Below are 22252 nucleotides of genomic sequence, written 5' to 3'. Positions count from 1 at the left end.
CGCAGGTCCGCACCGGCAGGGGCCGGCCAGCCGCCGCCGCGCTCCGCAGGCGACTGGCGCGGACAGCCCAGAGGGGGCCTTCGGCGCGAGGGCCCGGCGGCGCGGCCGTAGCCGTGGCAACCGCGCAGGGGACGCCCGGGTGGAGTGGAGCGGAGCGGGGCAGGCGCGGGCCGCCGCCTGAGGTGAGGGGAAGGGGCGGGAGGCGGGAAGGTCGAACCCGGTGCTGTCCCGCTTCTCTTCTCTCGCAACGTGTAGGCCTCGGCCGCGCCCGACCCCGAGGGTTTGCTCGTCTGGCGGAAACAAGTGATAGAAAAGCGGCCTTGTAGCGGCAGAAGCAGTTCTGCTGCAGCACCGAAGTTGGCAGGGTTAAAAAAAAAAAAAAAAAAAATCTATTTGTGTTTGAGAACTACTGAAACCAGCCTTTCTGGTAGCGAAGGTCTCCGCCCGCATTGCCTGAAGGTACGAAACCTCGTTCCCCTCTTTTACGCGGATCTGAATGGCTGCTTCTCGTGTTTGTATTTCTTGTCTGAGGATTTCTTTGCCGTTGCAGAGATAGAGGTCCACTCGTGATTGTCAGTCACCCTTCGAAAAGCCATTTCAGTTCAGCTTGAAGCATCGTTTCTCATTTTAAGATAGTGAAAGTGGCTCTTGAGAGACTTCTGCTTTTCTACCTGGTTCATAGAACTATTTAAAAGCAAAAGGTAGAGCAGCTGTAGTTAATTTTCAGTATTGAGAAAATTACTGCAAATTTGAACTCTTTCCTACGTGGTTTTTAACAAAGAAGGAAGACTTTCCAACTCGACTTTGAAGTAGTTTTTGAAGGTTAATGCAACTTGTCTTGATTTGGAGACATACATTCATTTTGGGGGTATAATTTCTTACTTTGCCTTACTGCAGCCTGTAGGGTAGCTGGAGAAGGAGATAACCTTCACCTTTGGCATATTTTCACTTATTTAAAGCCAAGGGAAAAATAACACATGCATTCAGTGTTTGTACACTAAGCTGGGAAAGAGGATCTGCAGCAGATTTAGATCTGTAAGTCTCCTCTAATATTTCATCTGACTCAAAAAGGTGTCGGAGCCAAGGGCAGAGCTGACACTGAGGAGTTCTCAACAGCATTTTGGGGATGGACAAATGCGATAAGGCAGAAAAAGAGGAGTTGCTGCTGCCAGTCAGACTGACGTTCCCCCTCTCCTGTTGCAAGACAAAATGCTTCAGAGAAGAGTAAAAAGCATAATTATGGATTAGCTTCCTAACCTCACTCATGTAGTAGCTGACCAATGCACTGATACTTGAGAGTTTAGTAGTCCTTACTTTAAAATGAAATTCTAGTTTGTACAGTATGTTCTTGCTATCTGTATAAATGCAGCCATATGTTTAGTGGGACAGTCAGCATTTCCTCCCCACCAACCCCTTTTCTCCCCTGTTTAAGTAATGCAAAAGTTCCCTGTTCCTCCGCACACACACGCAGCAACTCAGCATTTTGAAGACATTCTTAAGACATTCTTGACCTTCATGAACATTTTATAGCTTAAGCTCTATGGGCGGTAATGTGCTGTGTAAAAAGCATTTCCATTTGTCACTTGTAAATTCTCAGCTTTTCAGTTTCATTGATGGTGTATTTTAGTTTGAGAAGGAGTACAGCTGAATATCATCTCCTCTCTTTGAAATGAATTCATATTTTCATTGTCGCCTAATAAGGAGTTTAATTGGTTTTGGTCTTCATTCCTGAGACTCTTCTCTCTCCTTGTCCCATCTGTCATCGGTCACAGATATGCTGCTATATTGAGGTCACTCTGAAACTGTAAGAAAGCTTTACAAAATCTGACTAGGTACCCGTCCTCTTAAAATCTTTCAAAAAGAAAAGGGGGAATTCCAGTGTTACATACATCAACATTATGGATGCAAGGTTTTATGAAATAAGGAGTATGAGATATCCGCAGGTTTGTGACAGAAACAGAGACAAAGGATATTTCAACCATATCAATCAATTTGTATCTTTTCAAAGCAAATATGTATAATATACACAAGTATGTATAATGGAATTCTGTCTTTGTTGCATCTCTTGCAACATTCAGATTTAATTTTGTGGAAACTCTTTCAGTGGGGTTCCAAGACTTTTCAAATTCTTGTTTTATCTGCATTTTTCTGAAGTTTTTTTTCCAAATATGCTCAAATCAGCTTACAGCAAAAGTGTATCATTATATCTTTTCTGAAAAATCAGATTCTCCCTGAAGTCACACCTGGAGCTTTCATATGAACCATCGGGCAACACAAAGTTAAAAGCCTGGTGATTAGAGCAGAAAAGGGTTTGGTAGGTAAGCGATTCCTGGCTTTCCAGAGCAGTGGATACAAGATGCAGTAAATGTTGTTTGTGAAGAAACTGTAATACATTGATTTACTATTTTATTACATTTTTCACTTTAAAAAAGGAATAAATATTAAAAAAACCCCATCTTTTAGGTATCATTTGACTACATAGTACTTTACTTAGGTGGCAGACCAAAGAATTAACTTAGGCGTGATACATAATCCTGGCCAAGTAGTGGCAGAGGTATAATCCAGCAGCTGGGAGTCACTCTGCACCCTGGCACCCGGGGCACGTAGGGATGTGTTCAGCTTCCTCTGAAACTGGGGAGACTGACACCTTGGCTGCATGGTTTTGCTGAACTTGGGTCACTCTAATCCTGATAAAAAGAACAGTACCAAGAGACGCTCACACTTTCTTTCCTGTTTTTTCTTTTCCTGTTTTTCAGTGAGCTTTGCCGTCGCTGAGGACATCTCTGATAAAGCTGACCACGCTTCAGCCAGTAACAAGAACTGTAATGACTTACGTTGCAAAGAAGTGCGGTGTCTGCTTTCAGCCTCCATCCATTATCCTGATCTACAAAGACGATGGCAAGGATAAGACTCGCCAGCGCATCATGCCTGTCAGAAACTTCTCCAAGTTCTCAGGTGTGGTGCGTTTACTTGTAGCATTCCCCAAGTCCCCTTCAGGCACAGTGAGAGGAACAGCTAGTTGGCAACAGCATTTTTAGTAACTGCTGGGTAGCTTCTTACCAGCATGCAGGGAGTGCAAAGAGGGGTTGTTTTGGTGTAACACTCTCTCCCCCAAGGAGCCCAAGATATGTCTTAACCTGGGTGGTGGCTCTGCTAAGTCTGGAGGTCTTGCTTGTAAGGGTCTGGGAGAAGAGGATCTGTTTATGGGAAGAGATTTGCTTGCAGCTGTCAGTCTTCATCGTGGCTTTCTCTTTAGACTGCAGCATGGCTGCCGAACAGCTGAAGAATAACCCTCGTCACAAGGCGTACCTAGAAGGAGTCTCACTGCATCAGCTACAGAAGCTGTACAGTTTGCTGAAAGGGCATTTGGGAGGAGAGAGCCTGGCTCAGAGCTTGGAAAAGTTTCGGCAGGAAGAGACCATTGACCCAGAAGAGGATATGAACAAACTAGATGACAAGGAACTAGCCAAAAGGAAGAGCATCATGGATGAGCTCTTTGAAAAGAACAGGAAGAAGAAGGATGACCCAGATTTCATCTATGACATTGAGGTTGAGTTTCCACAGGATGAGCAGCTGGAGTCCTGTGGCTGGGATGCGGAGTCAGGTGAAGAAATCTGATTCCAGACAAAGATGCCTTGGATGGGCAGTCCAGAGACAGACCTCACAGTCCTAATAGAGAGAGCGATGTCTGCGTACGTATTCTACTGCATTGTTTTCAGCTCATGCAATTGATGCATGTTACATTGGCTATGGAGAACCCAAGGCCCAAGGTGCTACAGCAGTTCCAGGTTTAAGTGAACTTTGTTTAAGAAGCCAGACTGGATGAAATGAAAATCAGGCAGCTGAACTTATTGGGTATTTTTAGCCTTTTCCTATGTATGAGTGCCTAAAATAATTTTAAATTATTTAATCTGTCATTTGTTTACATTTCAGTCAGCTTTGGCTGAAAATCTCACCAGCTTCCCTTGCTGTGATTTCTGTTCAGCTTTGTCTGAAAATGAAGTGTTAAATATTTATGTCTTGAAAGCTTTACTGTATAAGTACGGTATTTGTTATTACTTGCTGGAATGTTAAATATATATTAGTCTTTCTGGATAAATCAAAACTGCATTGCAAATATTACTGTCACGTTTCCTAAGCAATGCTTAAATCTCCAGCTTCAGCTTACACAAATATAAATTCTTGTATTTAAGAAATGGAATATCTAGAAAATAAATTAGTCTTGAAAGTACTTTTGAAAATACAGTGATTTCAAACTGCTGAAGTGAGGTGTTTTGCTTCCTTATACTGCTGGATGATGCTTTCTCAGTAAGTGGTCAGTTCTGGGAAAATGTGCTTAAACTATCCAAAAAAAAGTTAGCATGGCAGAAAGTCACAAAGGCTGGGGGTGGTTTTAGAGTAAAACAAACTCTTTACCCCCTGCTGCCTCATCAGACTACAGTTCCCAGCTCACTCGAAATCATGCTAGGGGACAACCTGACGTGACAAGTAAAGCTACAGCAAAAGGTCCTTCACATAATGTTTTGATGGTCACTGAGAAATTCATCTCTGTGGGAGCATAATCATGGACTCGACAGATCAATATGATCATAGTTGAAGACCCTTTACTAGAGCATCAGACATCATTTTATACATTCGTTACATCTGTACATGCGCTTCGCTATTTTACTATTGGTTACACACATTATTCACATGCTGTCCACGCGCCTAGTAACACTTAATGATTGGTTATATCAACACTGTACATGTGCATAAACATAGGACATAATTGGTTATACTAACTAAAACATGTGAAACTTGTCTCAGTCTAATTGGTCAAGATAAACTGCTAAATTAAGGTTCTTTGTGCCAAGTTCCCTTTATCATGGAATGTGCACCTGTGTTCTTCTAATTGGCATCTCTTTTTTTGTCGTCTTGTTTATTCTGTTCAAGGCCTTCTAAAGGCATCTGGAATGCTCTTGTGATCGTTAGCTAAATATGTGTCCACACATCTCTGCTAAAAAATATTTTACTAATACCACTGAAGTTTTTAATCCCACCATCTGCCTCAGCTGATTTGTACCAGCCAAATCCTGCTCTCTTGTAAGAACTGGATGACTAAGTTTAGGATTCACTGGAAAATGATGCAACTCCAAAAGCTTCCCAGGTTTTGGCCTTCTGAACCTGGATGGCTGTGAGGATTGTGAGTAGGATGACCCTTCATCCCGAGTGGAGTGGCTCAACAAACTGATGCCTGAGGTAACTAAGAGGAGTTGTAAATTGCCTCCAAGACCAGTTTAGTTCCTGTCTTCCTTCTTACAACCACAAATTAATTAAAACCCATCAATTTTATCAATAAGACATATCATAGCACAGAATCCAGGGTTTAGAAGAGCTCTCCTCCTACACGCTGAAACGATAACAAGTCAGTTCTGTGAAAAATCTGAAACGAGTATCAGTTAAACCACTGTACTTTGTCATCACTGGAGAAGATGAGTGACCTTACGTTTCTCCAAGGGATTCTTCAGAAGAGAAATGGAAGCCAGTGCCTTTCTTGCCAAAAATTAAAAAAAAAAATACGAAGCCTGACTCAGCTTTCCCAGGAACGGAAAGGGTGTGTACATCTCCAGCACAGGCCTTGCTCTGTTTCCAGTAAAAAATTGCAACATAACAGCATATAAAGATCTCCCACTTGTGTGGGAGGGGACCCGTGGGGACCTCTCCTCCCACCCAGCCTGCCCTGGGTCAGGCCAGCCTGCACCCGGCTTTGTCCTGGAGGGGCTCGGAGGAGGTTGCCTGCACCCCCCCTCCCCGGGCATGGCCATCCTCACCAAATGAGGTCTACATGAGGTCTAACAAGTGCTGAGTTGAGGGGGATAATCACCTCCCTGGATCATGAGGTTCCTGCTGGCCCCTTCCTCCAGCCCACCCCAGTCCTTCAGGGCGGCAACCCTACCGGATATCAACTGGTCCTCCCACTTTGGGCTCTTCTGTGAACTTGACACGAAGGCACTCCGTGGCCTTATCCAGATCTTGGACAAAGACATCAAACAGGACAGATCCCAGATCAGCCCCCTGGTGTCTTCTCACCAGCCTCCTGGTAGAACACATCCTACTAACTGCTACCCTCTGTGCTTGATCATCCAGCTGATTTTTACCTACCTGGTTGCCCACCCATCCAGACCATGACATCCTCACTTGGATGCAAGAATGTTGCAGGACATGGAATTGAAAGCCTTGCTGACATTGAGGTAAACGGTATCCGCTGCTCTCCTCTTGCCTACAAATCTATCCATTTCATTGTGAGACGCAGGCAGATTGGTCAGGCATGACTTACCCTCGGTCAATCCATGCCAACTGCTCCCAGCCACCCTCTTCTTCTGGAAACGTGCTCCAAGAAAGCATACTCCATGGTTTTCCCAACATGAAGGTGACCATCCTGTTGCTCCCCAGGATGTCCCTTTGGCCGTTACTGAAGATGAGTGCGACATTTGCCTTTCTCCAGTCACTGAGGACCTCCCCTGATCGCCACGACCTTGCAAAGACGATGAACAGCAGCTTTGTAAGGATGTCAACCACTCTACAAGTGGAAGGTCATCTCGTTGCTCTGACATCCCTTGCACATACCAGCTCCAAGTGAGCCTCGGTTTTCTGGGTACCGTGCCCCTGTGCCTGGGCAAAGCTGCTAACACCTCCTGTGATGGAGGAGTGTTGAGTATCCCCCACATCGGCTCAATATGAGCAAGAATACCCACTTTTTATCCACATCCCAGGCAGTGCCAGGCACCTGGGTTCCTACCTACGTGCACGACCATGGCTGCGCTCCACATCCCCCCACCAAAAGGAGCAGGAGCAGTGGCCACAGTGGTGGAAGAAGCGCACGCATCCACCCTCCGAGGCCAGATCCGGCACCTGCAGCAGGGGGAAGTGGCCCCAAGGAGAGGGGTGCTCACAGGGGCACCCTGTTCACCCTGCCAGCAGGGAGACACTGAAATGCGGCTGCAGTACCCAGTGCCAGCACAGACCTGATGAGGACATCACAGGGACGTATTTATAGGTCACTCTTGTCCCTTGGGCATGCAGCTTACGGGCAAAAGAACAGTTGAAATAAGTTGAGGGATTCCCCAGCTGGGGCCTGATTTGGTTTTGGCTATTTCAGTCTAAAATAGGGCCAGAAGGCAGCCATATTCTGAGGCAGATTTGACAGCTGGGTTTCCAGAGCCTTGTCAGCGCTTGGCCCCAGCGGTGCTGCCAGCTGGTCCAGCATGGTCTGACCTACGCCTTTTTTTCCAGCCTGGCACAGCAACCAGCCATGCAAGGCTCACCAATGACCTCAATCCTCATCCCCACAGCTGTGCCGGGGAGGATGCTGCCTGTGCTGTCCTTCCAGCATCACTCCCAGCCCCACACCAGCCTGGGGCATCTCCCTCCACCACCTCCCAGGACAACTCCAGTGTAAGGTCAAGTGACACTTGGGCTGGCTGCAGGGCCTCGAGCCCCCTGCACACCCCGCATCGCCCCACTGAGCTCATCCAACTCCAGGCAAGGACAAGTCCCCAGCATGCCCACACTGGTGCTGCTGCTCGCTTCCCCACACCCTGTGTTCCCATTAAACTCAGAGCCATGTTTCACTGGAAAAATCCTGATGGTGCCACAGGAATAAAGCCACTCCGGTTCTTAGCAGGGCTTTTGAGTTAACACAAACCACCATCACTTCTCACTTCCATCCACAGTAACCCTCCGAGGAACAAAGCGGCACTTCCTCAGGTAGTGCACTGCTGGTATGGGAGAGCTGGTACGTGCTGTGACCAAGGCTGGGTGGAGGAAACCCCCCCATGCCACTGCAGCTGACAGCCTGCAAGAGCGGGGCTTGCGCAACAAGGAGGAAGGCTTTCTCTTAGTTTATCTCCTTTGCATCTGTTTAATCCAGCAGTTGCTGGAGAAAAAGAAATCGACGTAAAATATTACCCGTGATATAATTTATTCTCCTGTCTTTCAATCAATATTTTACAGCATTGCAGCTTGGGCTATTTTTAATGGGCTTTTCTAACCAGGATCGCAACTTAACCAAGCAACAACACCCCAAAACGTGTCTTTCAGCCCTGTGGACAACGCCTGTCTTATCAGCACATACACACGCGTGCACGCCCAGGGCTGCCTGCAAGTTTGCTGGTGCCAGCAAGAGTAGCGTGGGAAGCTGTGACCACAGAGACCCTTCTCCGCAGGGCCCAGGTGATGCTTGCTCCAGCCTGGGGTGGTTTGTGGAGGCTGGTTGCAGAGCTGGAGGATGTTTTGCAGTGGAGAGTTGGCTACAGGGTGTGAATAAATAAAAGGAACTGCCTGAAGGGGGGAGGGGAAACAGCGCTGGGGGAAACTGTCCGTACCCCTTCAGCCAAAAGGCGTTTGGTGTTGTGTCCACTCAGCTCTCACCAACATCAACTGAAGGTTTCTGCTGAAGTTGTGTCCCTTGAGGATGCCCAGCACGGCCCCAGGCTCCATCACGGGACACAGCCACACACCCTTCAGGTACCCTTAGGGCATCTGTAGCAGAAACAGCAGCTCTCCCAGCACCCCCTGGTCCTAACATCCATCAAGCTTCCATCTCACCCACCTCGGAGGGGTTATTGCCTGTAATCCTGACAACCCACTCACGTTCACTGTTCCTGAGCCCTCCCTCCCTCCTCCTCCTCAGCCATCAGTAAGGGCTAGACACCCCACACTGGCTTTTCACCATTTTCAGCAGCTTTTGCTTGAGCGTGAGGAAGACAACAGCGAAGGCCACCAGGAGCGTCAAGCAGGTGGGCAGAGCCAGCACGAGGTAGAGGAGCGCCAGGTCAGCCGTTTGCCAGCGGCAGCTCCACAGGACGGGCTCTGGCAGCGCCCTGGGGCTCAGCGTGTGGGAGGCATAGCTGCAGGTCATCTCCTGCCCGTCGGGGACGTGCAACCCCTCGACCCGCTGCAGGGAGTCCCACCAGCCCAACGTGCAGCAGTTGTAGGGGTTTTGGCTGAGGTAGACCTCCTGCAGGCTCTTCCCCAGCGGCATCCGCGCGACATCCGGTGGCAGAGCCGGGAGGCAGTTGTCCCGCAGGTCCAGGCTGAGCAGTTTCAGGATGCCCAGCGAGGAGGGGAAGACGCTCAAGGAATTCCCCGAGAGGTCCAAGCGCACGAGGCTGTTAAAGGCAGAGAAGTCCACGGCAGTGGAGGAGAGGCTGGTGTTCCTCAGAGACAACACCTGCAGCGTCAGAGCAAGGTCCTGCAGCCACCCCAGGTCCCCGGACAGTGCCTGATGGTTGTCAGAGAGGTCCAAATGCATCAGCGACGTCCCCTGGAAGGGGTGGCGACCCAGTCCCCGCAGACCACAGCCGGCCAAGGAGAGATGAGTCAAGGTCTTGACACCCCTGATGTCCACACAGGGGGGAGTTTCCGCCTCACCTGCAACAGCTGGCTGGGGACAGAGGTCAACCCGGTTGCGGCTGAGGTCCACGGTAGTGATCTTCCTGGTGTAGGCGAAAACCCCAGAAGGAAGCACCCGGAGCCTGTTGGTGCTGAGGTTGAAGAGCTGGAGGTTGGGCAGGATGTCCCCAGCCCCCACCTCTGCCCCCAGCTCCACCAGCTGGTTCTGGCTGAGGTCCAGCTCTGTCAGCATGGCTAAGGGGTCCCCCTCCGACAGCTGAAATGTCTCCAGGCAGTTCTGGTTGAGCTTCAGGTGGGTCAGGGAGGGCATCTGGGCCAGGAAGCCCTCCGGCAGGTACCAGACCTGGTTCTGGCTCATGTCCAGGAGGTGCAGGGAGGAGAGATTGCTGTGGCAGATCTCATCCCAGAGGCTGACTGTCGTGACGTTGGTGGAGTTGCCATCAATGAGCAGGAACTGCACCGTGACATCCGCCAGGGATGTGCCATTGGGGAGGCGCTGGTAGAAGCTCATCTCGTTGTCCTTCAGCAACAAGGAGTGCAGCTTGCTCTGCCGGGGCAACACGGGGAAGAAGAGGAGACGATTGTGGGACAGGTCCAGCATCTCCAGCTCAAAGAGGTCATCACTTTCCAGGGCCAGAAACCACTCAATGACGTTGTTACTGACGTTGAGCACCCTGAGCTGGGTCAGGCTGAACTCCACTACGCATGGGAGGTAGTTGTAAGCTATGTTGAGCCTCTGCAGCCTCTGCAGCCCTTCAAAAGCTTGGTCAATCTCAAAGATGTAGTTCTTCTCCAGGTTCAGCTCCAACAGCTGTGTCAGGTTTGTGAAGACAGACGAGTCCAGCCTCATGATAATGTTCCTGGCCACGGACAAGGACTCCAAGGAAGACAGATTCCAGACCAAAACCGATACCATGTCCTCAGTGAGGCGGTTTCCAGCTAGATCCAGCGTCCTTAAGGCTGGCAGAGCAGAAAGAGCAGCTGCTGTCAGTGAATAGTTGGTGAAGAGGAGGTTGTCTGCCAAGGAGAGCGCATGGAGGCCTTGGCTGCTGAGGAAGACACCGGGCTTGATGAGCTCCAGCCGATTCTTGGTCAAGCTGAGACGCCGCAGCTGGTGGTATGAGAGCAGAGAGGCATTCCCCAGGACCTGGATAGTGTTGTCATCAAGCAACAGCTCCTCAGTATCACCTCGAAGATTTCCTGGGACAGAGCTCAGCCATCTCCCAGTGCAGTCCGCAGTGCTCTGCACCTAAAGCAAGAAGTAGATACGTAATGCTGCTCTGAGAGGCAGGAGGTGGGGGGAGATGAGGAGGGAGAAGTTTGGGAAGTAGAGTGAGGATGGAGGAGGTGGCTCTATGGTTAGAACCTCAGCAACCCAGTCCACTTGTAGCTAAACCAGTAGCTGGGAGGGTGACGGTCTGGAGATGCTGAGACACCTGGGCTTTGCAGGGCAGGACCAAGCACTCAGAAGGGTGAGGATTTGCAAGAGAGGACTTACGAGCTCACAGACACCAGGAGACGTCCAGGCTGTGACTGCCCCGCTTCCCCATCCCACTGCCAGGAGGACCAGAAGCAGGGAGAAACCAGGGAGCGGGGCCTCCATCTCAGCGGTGGCACTCCTGCGGAGATGGAGACAGAGGTGAGAAGGTGAAAAGCTGCAGACCACTCATCCTGAAAGATCTAGGTTTTCCCAGGGAGCCCATCATGGCAGCAGTGATCCTTGTGCACGGCTGGCCTCCTGCCCATGGCTGCTGCCCGCTCCCATCATTGCCCCCAGGAGCACCCAGAGGCGATGGGCTCCCAACATGCCATAGTGGTGGCCACTGTGCCCCGCGAGACCTGGGCCACCACAAGCTCCCCACGGAGAAACAGCGAAGAGCCCTGGCACCAAGCCCACCCGCCCCAGCAGGAGCCCTCATGGGGGTCCACCAAGGAGAGCCTGGAGGGCAGGAGAAGAGAGGGGACGGGGAGGTGGCAGCCCGGTCCCCACACAAGACAGCACACATGGGAAAGGCACTGTCGTCACTGCACAGCTGCTCGCAGACGCCACTGAACTGCAACCCTTGAGCAGAGGCTTCCCCCCTAGCCAGGGCTCATGTCCCCCCTCTGTGGTGCCAAATACTCCCCTGGCAGACACCGACCCAGCCACCACCAAGTCCTCTCCAGCACCCATCCCTGCCAGAGGTCCTCCCCGGGAAGCAGAGGCTCTCCAGCACAAAGTACCCCGTTACTAACTTGGTGGAACTGGAGCTGACGGCATTTGCATCTGGGGAAAAGCTGAACCTCAGGCAAATGAGCAGCGAGGTCTTGTCGAGGGCTCAGTAAGTGGCGTTTTCATAACTGCCAGAGCTTGAAGAAGAAATGGGGGGTTATTTTTGGCAGCCCAGGTAGCCAGAGGCTTGCAGCACAGAGGGAGCAGTGGACACATCCTGGGTTGTCTCCTTCCTTGGGACAGCCAAAAGCATTAAGCTGGTGTCTTATCAAAGTGGCATTTGTTAATCTGGTGGGGATGGAGAAGATGACCCTCTTCCCCAGGCTGGAGCTGATGCACAGCAGCTTGCACCCTCCGGAGCCCTCGGTCTCCAGCAGTGCCTTGCACGCAGGCACAGTGGCAGGAGAGGGACCCTGCTGTGTCCTCGCTGCACCCAAAAACCAGGGACTTTGGCTCTGCCTCGCCTTCGGCGCCTGAACCCCTCCACAGAAGCTCACATTTTCCTTCACCCAGATCAGCCTTCCTTTGCTGCCCAGTGTTGGGTCTCCTCCAACATGAGAAGTGCTTCCATCCTCCCACAGTCCTCCCTGGGGCTGCGGGGATGGTGCCTGCCCAGCCAGAAGAGCAGGCAGCAGCACCAGCAGGAAACCTCTGCCCACAGCCCCACAGAGGAGCCCACATGCAAGAGGTCTGGGAGCGCCCAGGGTGCTCCCCACAGTGCACACCAGCCCCAGCACCGGCCCACGCAGCCGTGGCTCTTGCGAGTGGGGGCATTAGCGACACACAGCCACCATGGATCTTCAAGCTGGCATGGAGGGCTCCCCAAAAACCCCCAGTGGGGTTTCCCCCCCCCCAGCAGAGGTATCGGGGGGCAGTTACTCACCGCGTGGAGTGGTGCGCAGGGTTTGCCACAACTCATCCTGCAGCCAACGGCCTCTCCGGCTGCGCTCGGTGGGGTCTCTTGGGGCCAAGGGTAGGTGCAACCCGCTGGGTTTCTCTCCCACCCGCTTTCTCGCTTAGCACTAATATAGCCTTTGCGGAAGGAGCTAACGGAAACTGCAGTCACATGGAGGCAGAGAGCGTGGCCAGGCACTTCGCTTACTGATCTCAGCACTTACAACCCAGGTCATGCACTCACAAACAGCTCCCCAGCAAGGAGGAACCATGGGGGCCGGGCAGGCAGGGAGGGGGCTGCTAGGGGGAACTGGCCTCCGCCAAGGGTCACACAGCTCCTGGCTCTCCCGCTGCTCCCAGGGACAAGCCAGGTCTGGGGACGACCCTTGCACCGTGACTCCTCTGCACAGCTCCAGCAGCAAAACCCCTGCAAGGGTTTCAGGCAGCAGAGCTAGTGACCTGGGGGGGGAGGGGGGAGGTTCTTGCCTGCGGAGCCATGCCACTGACCCTGCCGGGGCTCAAGAAAAGCCACCGGCTGCACGGCGCTCCCCTGCATGGTGCCTATTCCTACTGTGCCCCTCTAGTCCCCCACTTGCCTCCAGCACCCAGCACAGGGGCTTCAACAGGAGCCAAGGGATGCACTTCCTGCGGGGGAAGAAGAAGGTGCTGTTCTTTCCCGTTGCATCCTAAGCCAAGGTTGAACATCTCCCCACATGTCGAGTCCTCGCTTTGGGACACCAGCGCCCAGCCTCTTGCATTGTCTAGGTGAGATTCAGGATGCTCAGATCCCACCGCCCACAGACCTTTGGGTCTCCCGGGGCTGCTTGGGATTTTGGCAAACCCAGCACTCAGGTTGCAAGCCAGACACATCTGGATACAGGGACCTCCCAGGTGCTGACCCCTATGTGAAAATCAGCATAAATGGCTTTTCCCACAACTGCCAAGGCAGAGAGCGAGACAAAAATCCACATTTCCAAGGCAATATGAACAGGGAGGCCCCCTTCCTACTCACCCCCCTCTACCCCAGCTCTCCACCTCCCTTCCCACCCCAAGCCTACCCTCTTCCAGGGTCCTCATGCACACCCCCAAATCCCCAGCAAATCCAGCCACTGAGGAGGGAAAATGGTTTGCCTGGATTTACCTAGCCGTGAAAGAGTTCAAAACTATGGACAAAGGATTCAGCCCTGCAACAGAACCCTGTCCGGTGGGATCAGCAGGTACTGCCCTGCAACATCCATGCTCCATGTCCCAGGCACTGGTGCCAATGGGACCTTTTGCAGCAGTCGGGAGATGAACCATGTTATTGCGGCACACCAAGCACCTCACCAAGGGATATCACAGCCTGGGTCACCCCCACCTGCCAGACCAAATGGCCCCCAAACTCCTGCAGCCAGCACAAATGACTGGGGAGATATTTTTTACCCTAAATTTCATTTCTTCTCTGGAAGGAGACTGAACTCTCCCATATCACTCACAAAAAGCCCTGTGGTTTCATTTCCTCCATTTTCAAGGAAGTTTGAATGTATAAAAATCAAGAAGGAAAAGAGAGAAGCTCTCCTCATCCAAGTGAACTGGAGCAGAAGGCAGAAGCTCTGCAGCAGGGCAAAATTCCCATGGCGTTGCTCGAGGTCACACAAAGGGCTGAGATGGGCTGATGATTACAAACCTGCTCCTCATCCCCAAAACCCTGCCATGAGCCCAACCCACACCAAAACCACTCATGTGATGCTTGGAGATGCAGGAGCTGGCAGAGATTCACCCCAGGGCTGGGAAGTCCTGAAGCTGTAAAACTTGAGCATCCTCACCTGTGGCAATACTCCACTCTCAGGTGATCTTGAGACTCCTGGGAGACCTTCCGATGAGATAACCTTCATGTGATACCACCAAACAAGGTGATACCCCAAGGGTCAAACCAGCTTCCTCCTCGCAGCCCAGGAGGAGCTGGGAGAGAAAACAACGTGCTTCATCCTCAGTCCATCGCTTTGGCCAACCAAAGCGAAGCCACCATGTCCCCCTTTTCCCAGCAGCAAAGGTGCTTGCTGAGGGGGCATCATGGCGTGGGAAAGCCCCCGCACTGCCCAGCCATGTTTCACCCACCCTGTCCTCCCCAGAAAGCGGCCACACACCAGGTCTGCTCCCTGCAGAGCAGCCACTGGCTCCATGCTGGGGCAGCTGGCAGCAGCCTTGCATTTCACACTTTCCCCACATCCTGCAGCCAGACGGTTTTGAAAACATCCCAAAGCTACTGCTTCCTCCCCTCCTTTTCCTCTCAAGCAGCATCATGCCCCCACGCAGCCCTCCCAGTAAGAACTGGGTGTGTGCTTTGAGGGTTCTTTTTTTATTTTTTAATACCAGCATCATAAAGGGATAGGGATTGAGCTGCCAGGAGCTGCTCTTCTGATCAGCTCTTCCTGAAGCTCCAGTCCAGCTCAACATCACTGGTGGATTAAACTGAAGGAGATTCAGCCACTTGGAGCAGTGTCCACACATGCAGCTGCAATTACTGCAGCTGTAGGAAAGGACCGGGAATCCCCATACGGTTTTACATGCAGTGAGCTTCCTCCATTCCTCCCATCTCCTCTTCCCTCCAAACCATCTTTTTCCCCTTAACAAGCCTCCAACTGTCAAGCACAAACCAAGAGAAAAGTTGCAGTGAGAGGGCAGCCTCCCGGTCGCCACTGGACTGCTGCACCCAGCACAGGACCCCATGGGAAAGGAGAAACTGCAACAGAAAACAGCAAACTCATCACTGCACCTCAACATGCCCCTTGTTTTCCTGCAGAAAATGTGATTTCTTCCTCAGTGGAAGCACCAAGAGAAAGGTCACTCACGGTTCACACACCAGCAGGCCCACAGCCTCGGACAAGTTGGGGCAAAGCGAAACAGAAATGTTTATCCATGGGCTTCCTCTACTCCCACTGCAATGGAGAACTGGACAGAAATAAACAAGTTGTTCTGCAAGGGATGACGGTGCAAAGCATCCCTGGAAAGCCTCCTGCTCTGCTTAGTCTCCAGCATTTTGCTAACAAGGAGAGGATGCAGAGAGCAAAGGGAAAAAGGGACAAGGAGAAGAACCAGCCACTCTGGGAAATGAGCCTGGGAAGGCTTAGAGAAATACTTACAGAAACATCACCATCTCCAGGCTCATGGGAAGCTGCAAACGGCATTACAGAAAATATTAGGTAGCGACCGACTCTGTTGCAGCAGAATCTCGCCTGTTAGACCTCATCAGAAAGGGAGGAGCGGCTGCATGGTGAAGAACAGTGTCTCCCTCCAGGCGTTCATTCCCAGGCACTGTGGTCAGCAACGACTCTGAAAAAAATTGGATTTTCTTTAATTATCTTCAAAACCCACATCAAATTTTATTTGCTGTTTGGCTGAAGTGTGCACAGGCAGCGCAAACATATCAAGAAGACACAAGTGAAGAAGTTATTTAATTTAATCACCTGCTCTGGATAAAACAAGGGAAGCTGAAGGTCTAACCGTACCTCAGAAGCTGCTGGTCATGGTAGTCACCTCTAATTTAAGATGAACAATGAACATAAAAAAGAAAACAGATCATTCGTTACATAGCCAAAAGGAAACAGCTAAAATGGCCAGCTGGATGGCTTGACTTTAAACTACAGCTCTGGAAGTTTGCCTGGCTGAATTTCTCGATGGGAATTCACCCAGTTTATCCCCAGGGAATAGCAGAGGACATGCCCCATCCCAGGATGGCACGGATGCATCGACGTACATGAGGATGGGCATCTCTACAGCCCCAGCACTGCAGCTGAACTGGAGCTCTGCAAGAAGCACAGCTTCCCTCCAGTGTATTTCTTGCAGGGGAAACAAAGAGACAAAAATCAGCAATTTATAATCAGCTTCAAAATATTTTTTTTTTCCCCCAGCTGTAGCCAAACAACCTGGTTGGTTGTTTACCTAGCCACGCTTGGTCCTCTTCCAAGGAAATGCATGTGCTAGCACCGACAGTCACTGAACTAAAGCTTCAGGCTCTGGTTTTGCAGCAGCTCATGTGCCTGGAACCCCCTGTAGCCAGAGCATCCTCCTCTGGGCTGACTCTGCCACCCCACTCCTGCTCCCTTTCCAGCAGCAGCTCATGCTGCTGGCAGGCTCTCACTCTACAATTACCCATTTATACACAACTAAGCTCACCTTTGCTCCCCCATTTTCAGCCATCAGGAATCTCCTAGCTCTTGCCAGGTTTTCTGATGGAAAGAGGGGGTTCAGAGAAGACGACTTCTTTGAACTCAGAATTAATTCTGGGTTGTTCTGAGCAGAGTGCAGGGCTTGGTCACTTGCCTTTGCAGCGATGCGCTGGTTCCTGACACCTGCAGACATCAGGGCTGTGTGAGCTCAGGGTGGAGGAGGAAGGAAATAACCCCACCAGACTGACAACATGCAATGAGCCCACAGGGACCCAGGTGAGCTTCCAGCAGGAACAATTGGTAAAATGACACCTGGAGGACATTTGACCGAGGACCTAGGCACCAACCAGGAGCCCCACAGCAGCAATTTTCAGAGGATCCCCCCTTTTGTCCCTTTAGTCTCCAGAAGGTGCAAGCATCCTCTACAGGGCTCAGAAGAAAGGCAGAAATAGGTCTTAGTAGAAAGCAAAACGATGTTTCTGAGAGCACAGCGCTGTGCAGGAAGGGAAGAGGGGAGCTGGTCAGTGGCTCAGCCACAGCAGCTTCCTGGACCCCCGCACTGGGGGCAAGGCTGCACCCCGGTTCCCCTCTTGCAGGCAGGTCCAGCCCAGGCAGCTCCATCCCTGCGGTCACTGCTCTTCCCTCTCCCACATCTGACAACGTACAAGATGTAAACGAGGAGGAAGCGGGCTGCAGAAGGGAGAGCCGCAGAAGTGATCTCAATTCCCCCTCTGCTCGCCCGCACGCGCGGCCCAGCCCACCCTGTGGCCAGGCTCCTGCCGCCTCTCGTAGCCTTCACCCACCCACTTTTCCCAGGCTGGGGGTTTGAGGTCTGCAAAAGGGATCCACCACCACACCAAAGTGAACCTCCTCCTCAGAGAGCAGCAGAACATCTGGATCACAAGGTCTGTGGAGTAGAGCACGCAGCAGGATGCACCAGATGCTGAAGCAGCAGAGCCTTGTATTTCTGTAGCAACTGGAAGCCAAGTGCATCCACTCCCTTACAACTCAAGATCTGAGACAGACACTACTGGAAGTCCAGGTGCTCTAGAGAACTACTTGCAATGCATCTGCAGGAGAAGCAAGTACCCGGAGCCAGAGAAGACAACTGATTTTTCCTCCTAGATCTCCTCAAGAGCAGGAAAGCCCCACAACCAAGTTGCTTACATCTACAGTTTGGTCACTTTTGGCACCTAGACCTGAAAGTGATGCCCAAGTTTTTCCCCACAGTATTGCCAGATGTGGATAAATTGACCTTATTTTTGTAGTGTAGAATAAAGTAAACCATTAAAAGCAACAAAAAACCCTGACCCATCTACACCAGCACATTCACCAAAGTTTTTAGCATAAAACTGTCAGGACTGGAGGCTCTAAGTCACCAGAAGGAGAAGATAGGGACAAGTCACTGCTGTAACATCATTCAGCAATGCAAATTGTGGCAAGAAAAACTACTCCCATCTGTAGTCACACGTACTCCCTTCCTGCTGCTGTTCTGCTTAAGAGAAGTGAGTAATTCTGTCATAAATGCGAAGGGAAGTGAAACTCTCTCAGCTCCTTACAGAGCTAAGAGTATCCCACCCAGCTTTCCCCTCTGGCCAGGAGAGCCAACATCCCTGCTAGGCAGCATTATCTCACAAGCAGCTCTTCTCAAGGTGGATTGCAATCAGGGCTGGAAGCAAGCTGGAGCGTTCACACTCCAAAGTCTTCCCTTCCTGGGTCATCAGCCGTGGGGCTCAGCATCCCCCCTTTCTAGTGTGATACTTTAGGGACAAGTGACAGAGAAAAGCCAGTCTGCAGGGTTTCAGGATTGGAGCACCCTCTTTCCCATTGGGCATATTCCTTGCTCTTGCTTAAGGAAACAGAAAAAAACTGCCAGGATATAAGTTTCTGTGTTTCTTTAAACAAACTCTAAGACGAAGGCAACATCATTGTTGTATCTGAAACCTCATCCCCGCATCTGTATCTGGGAGACAGTCAAAGCAGGCTTTCACCTTTCAATCTGAGACCTGAATTAACAGAGGAATGCAAGAGGGAGGAAAGTTCAAACAGATGCATCGATTAATAAAGTAGATCTTCCCCTCCTGTACTCCATTTTCCTTCTGAGAAGAGCTGCTAACAGTCTGCCAGTAAAGACAAGCCACATCCCAGAGATGCATAGCACGGTGGGGTGAGACCACTGGGCCACAGGTTGACCCTTAAAACCAACTTATTTCCATATTGTACACTCTCCCGAGTCCCACTAATGTTTGTTCCAACTCTGCTCCAGTTCAGCATGCATCAATTATTTTTCCAGGAATAAGACAAAATTGTATGCTAAAGCTGAGATAAAATCTCTTGGCTGTCTACAAAGCATGAGATCCTCCCCTCAAGCTCTGCTCTTGCACAAGACCTTGCAGAAGGGCTCAGATGCCCCCATGTCAGATGGGATCTGGCATGAGAAAAGCCTTCTCTGTCACCTGAGCAGCAAAAATACCAACCAACCAACCAAAAAACAAGCCAACAAAAAACCAAAAAAAGGTGATTTGGAAACGGCAGACATAGAGGCTGAAAAGCTTCAACCACTGCAGTATTCAGAGTATCATACAAAAAGCATTTTGGTCAACATCCATTTCCTTACTGGCAGGTTTATCCAGCACTTTATAATTATTTAGTCATATACTGAGGCTGGCAGACCATACTCTCTTAAATTACTATTTAAAAGCAATTAGATACGGCTTACTTCTCCTAAGCATAGGATGCTAAGGAAATAACTCCATAACCTTGGTTTAATAACTCACTTGCAGGCTTGCACTCTACAATCACTGAAGTCTTTCTTGCAGTTGAAGCTGCAACCAGCAGTTTGTTACCTGTAAACAGGTACTGTGGAGGTTTTGTGGATGGGCAACAGCCCATATCCCACTCGGTCTCAGATTTAAGACATTATTGGACTATGGAGAGTCTAGGGAGAGGTCATGCACAGAGCACATGCTCACCTGCTTGGGTTGAAAATATGTGTTTGCTTCCTGTTATTGATCAGGTTTTGTCTCGCCTCGATTTTCAACTCACCTGCTGCAAACCGAAGCTGACAGACTGCTTCAGGAACGAAGGATGCCAGCATGTCTTGCTGCAGGTACGTAAACGAGCTTGAATGTTTGCAAGAGAATAGCATTTTGTAGCTGTAGCCTACATACTGTTGTAAAACAGCTGTTTTCACACCTGTGCCTGGCTTTGGAGCGTGCCCCTAAAGATGCACAGGCTGCACTTGTGCAAACGAGCACATTCATGGCCTGAAATCAGAAGTTCAAGAAAGGACAATAAAATAAAAAAAATCACTTTGCAAAGCACACAGTAAAATATCTGGGGACACAGCGCCCATCCTGAGCACTAACGCACTGTAGACATATAAAGGTTGCATGTCCCAGGATGGTCACTCGCTTACACACATGGCAACACTCCTGCTGTTTCTGGGTAAAACTACCAAAGGTTTAGCCACAGAAACTGGGAGCTCACAGGAAGATCAGACACTACGCGAAAGACGATAACAGGCAAGGTTATACCTGCATACTTTTCCCCATTCAAACATTGCCTGCAGGAAAATATGTAGCTGTTAACATAGGTAGAACAACATGGATTAAAAAGACAAAATAAAACAAGCAAACATGAAACAACTCCAGCTAGCTCACAACAAATCTGCAAGTGCAGGCATGGAAGGAAAAAAGACACCCTTGGTTCTTGAGCTGGTAAAATTGCAGAAGAATAAACACTTGTAATATACAATGAGTTATTTTTAAATCCTTTTTCAATGATTTGGGTTTTTTTTTTTCAACTGAAATGGATTTTTTTTTTTTAAATACTCTTTTGATGATATCACTATTTCCTGGTCATAAATGCCTAAGAGGAAGAAAAGCAAGTCTGGGGAAAAGCAGACCTTCAACGGCAACAATGACATTTTGTTTAAGCCTCTCAAATCCCTTTCTACCTTTTAAGGTGATCTCAGAGTCTCAGCTCAGTTCGCTGTCACTGAAAATAATTTTCTGAAATGCAAAGATTTGTGCAGCCTAATTTCAGCATCAGGGGTTCAAATGAAGAAGTACATTTAAAAAAAAAATCTATATCCATTATCCACTTCTCCACAATCATCTGTTTTGTTGAGGTTTTTTAGTTTGTTTTGTTTTTTTAAGAGGACAGGAAGCAAATGCTAACGGAGAAGGTTCCACATTAAACATTTATTTGCACAATGCTTAGGAAATTCAAAGTCTAGGCTCCCACAGCGCTGTTAACTTTGCCCTCTTGTGGGGAGGTGTGAGAATTCATTCGGAAGTCACACAATATGTACAGCATCATACAGCAGTATGAAAAAAAACTGCTTAAAGTATAAATTAGCAGCTTCAGCATCATTGTAGGAAAAGCTTTCTGTATTCATTTACCACTTACTTAATTTCCCTTTCAACTGAATTACAACTTAGTGCAAGGTGGACTACTATCACTTTCAGAAATCAAGCACATCACACTCCTAACCATTTAAAAACCTGGTTTGTAAATGTAGAAAGGATCCTAGAGCAAGATTTCAGTAGTGCCATTTTCTGGCTACACATTTCACCAAATTATCTGTATTGTGCAAGAACCGGCACTGTTCCGGAGAAGAGCAGCACACACAGCACTTCTAGCTGTGTTCCTGCCAGCATCCAGAGCTATTTATAATGTGTAAAGATTTAACTAGAACTGAAATATCAGTATTGAAATACACAGGCTCAGGAATCACACAGAGCTGGTTACCTCTCAAATACTTAGAGAAAATAAGTTTTGTGTTATCAAACTATTATCAGGCCAAGTGTTATTTTAATTCATCACTGCTGCCATCATCCCAGTGAAAATGGAAAAGGAAAAAAAAAAAAAAAACAGAGACAGCCATCTGGAAAACACACCGGTGTGTTAAGGAATTAAAAATGTAGATCATTGGTAAGCGGAGAAAAAAGCTAGTATGTTCCAGCTTGCTATCAGATTCAGAGGCAGGCAGAGAAGAATACAGCCACATCTGAGGCAGCAGAAGTTCAGCCCACAAGATCAAGGCCATCTGCTCCAGGCTAGTTTTGTCACCTGAAACATGGCCAAAAGTAACAAACCCAAACGGTGTTTGCTAGCAGAAGGCACACACAGGACTCCCAAGAAATGCACACTCACCACTCCATTTTAAGTGGGGGGGAAGAAACATTTTCAAGAAAATACCCCAACCAGGGCAAATTTCCCATGCCATCTTGATTTATTAGTTCATTCCAGCAATACCTCTGTCCTCTTACGGAAAAAGAAGTCACACAACCGACTTCAGGCCAACACAAGCCACCACCGAAGCCAAGAACAGACTCTGCCCTGAAACAAACGGCCATATTGAGCTGTTTGCTTCCTCAGACATAGAAACATGACCAGATCAGATGACCAACTGTTAAGCTCCCAACAGATTTTGCAGCACACTTAAACCACCAGGAATTCTGAGGTTTATTCAAATGATAGACAAAATGCTCACTTATGAAAAAATTCTGGATGTCCTGCAGGATTCTGAAGCCAAGACCTGTGAATCTGACTGATTTCTGTTATGGGAGCTATGAACAGCTGATGTTCCTCCTGACCA

The 22252-nt window shown here is 49.6% G+C and overlaps 2 protein-coding genes across 10 annotated transcripts; one reads left to right on the top strand and one right to left on the bottom strand.

The window, feature by feature from the left end:
• Window positions 1-85: 85 nt before the first annotated feature.
• CEP19 (centrosomal protein 19) lies at window positions 86-4264 on the top strand. Of its 2 annotated transcripts, none has more exons than XM_069791777.1 (3): window positions 86-182; window positions 2757-2955; window positions 3257-4264. In XM_069791777.1, exons 2-3 carry the CDS (start codon window positions 2826-2828, stop codon window positions 3616-3618), a joined length of 492 nt encoding a protein of 163 aa, XP_069647878.1. In that variant the 5' UTR covers window positions 86-182; window positions 2757-2825; the 3' UTR covers window positions 3619-4264. The 2 variants fall into 2 exon arrangements, with proteins under 2 accessions (XP_069647878.1, XP_069647879.1); XM_069791778.1 differs by lacking the exon at window positions 86-182 and adding an exon at window positions 196-868.
• Window positions 4265-7880: 3616 nt separating this feature from the next.
• On the bottom strand, window positions 7881-20697 carry NRROS (negative regulator of reactive oxygen species). 8 transcript variants are annotated; one of them, XM_069791749.1, is made up of 5 exons: window positions 16655-20697; window positions 15946-16017; window positions 11629-15811; window positions 10892-11012; window positions 7881-10642 (listed from the first exon to the last, which is right to left on the bottom strand). In XM_069791749.1, the coding sequence occupies exons 4-5, from the start codon at window positions 10994-10996 to the stop codon at window positions 8675-8677; spliced, it is 2073 nt and encodes a 690-aa protein (XP_069647850.1). In that variant the 5' UTR covers window positions 10997-11012; window positions 11629-15811; window positions 15946-16017; window positions 16655-20697; the 3' UTR covers window positions 7881-8674. The 8 variants fall into 8 exon arrangements, with proteins under 8 accessions (XP_069647850.1, XP_069647856.1, XP_069647855.1 ...); XM_069791755.1 differs by having other exon boundaries at window positions 11629-15120; window positions 15255-20697; XM_069791754.1 differs by having other exon boundaries at window positions 11629-15221; window positions 15331-20697.
• Between the last annotated feature and the right edge of the window lie 1555 nt (window positions 20698-22252).

This window comes from Haliaeetus albicilla, chromosome 9, assembly GCF_947461875.1.
Source record: "Haliaeetus albicilla chromosome 9, bHalAlb1.1, whole genome shotgun sequence".
NCBI classification, from domain to species: domain Eukaryota; kingdom Metazoa; phylum Chordata; class Aves; order Accipitriformes; family Accipitridae; genus Haliaeetus; species Haliaeetus albicilla.
This window is presented reverse-complemented; position numbering and strand designations above follow the sequence as displayed.

Excerpts from the sequence above, each read along its gene's own strand:
- NRROS (XM_069791753.1), bottom strand. The coding sequence starts at position 10,996 with ATGGAGGCCCCGCTCCCTGGTTTCTCCCTGCTTCTGGTCCTCCTGGCA. Across the intron at positions 10,643-10,891 it reads CTCCTGGTGTCTGTGAGCTC|GTGCAGAGCACTGCGGACTG; the intron begins GTAAGTCCTCTC and ends TTCTTGCTTTAG.
- CEP19 (XM_069791777.1), top strand. The coding sequence starts at position 2,826 with ATGACTTACGTTGCAAAGAAGTGCGGTGTCTGCTTTCAGCCTCCATCC. Across the intron at positions 2,956-3,256 it reads AAACTTCTCCAAGTTCTCAG|ACTGCAGCATGGCTGCCGAA; the intron begins GTGTGGTGCGTT and ends CTTTCTCTTTAG.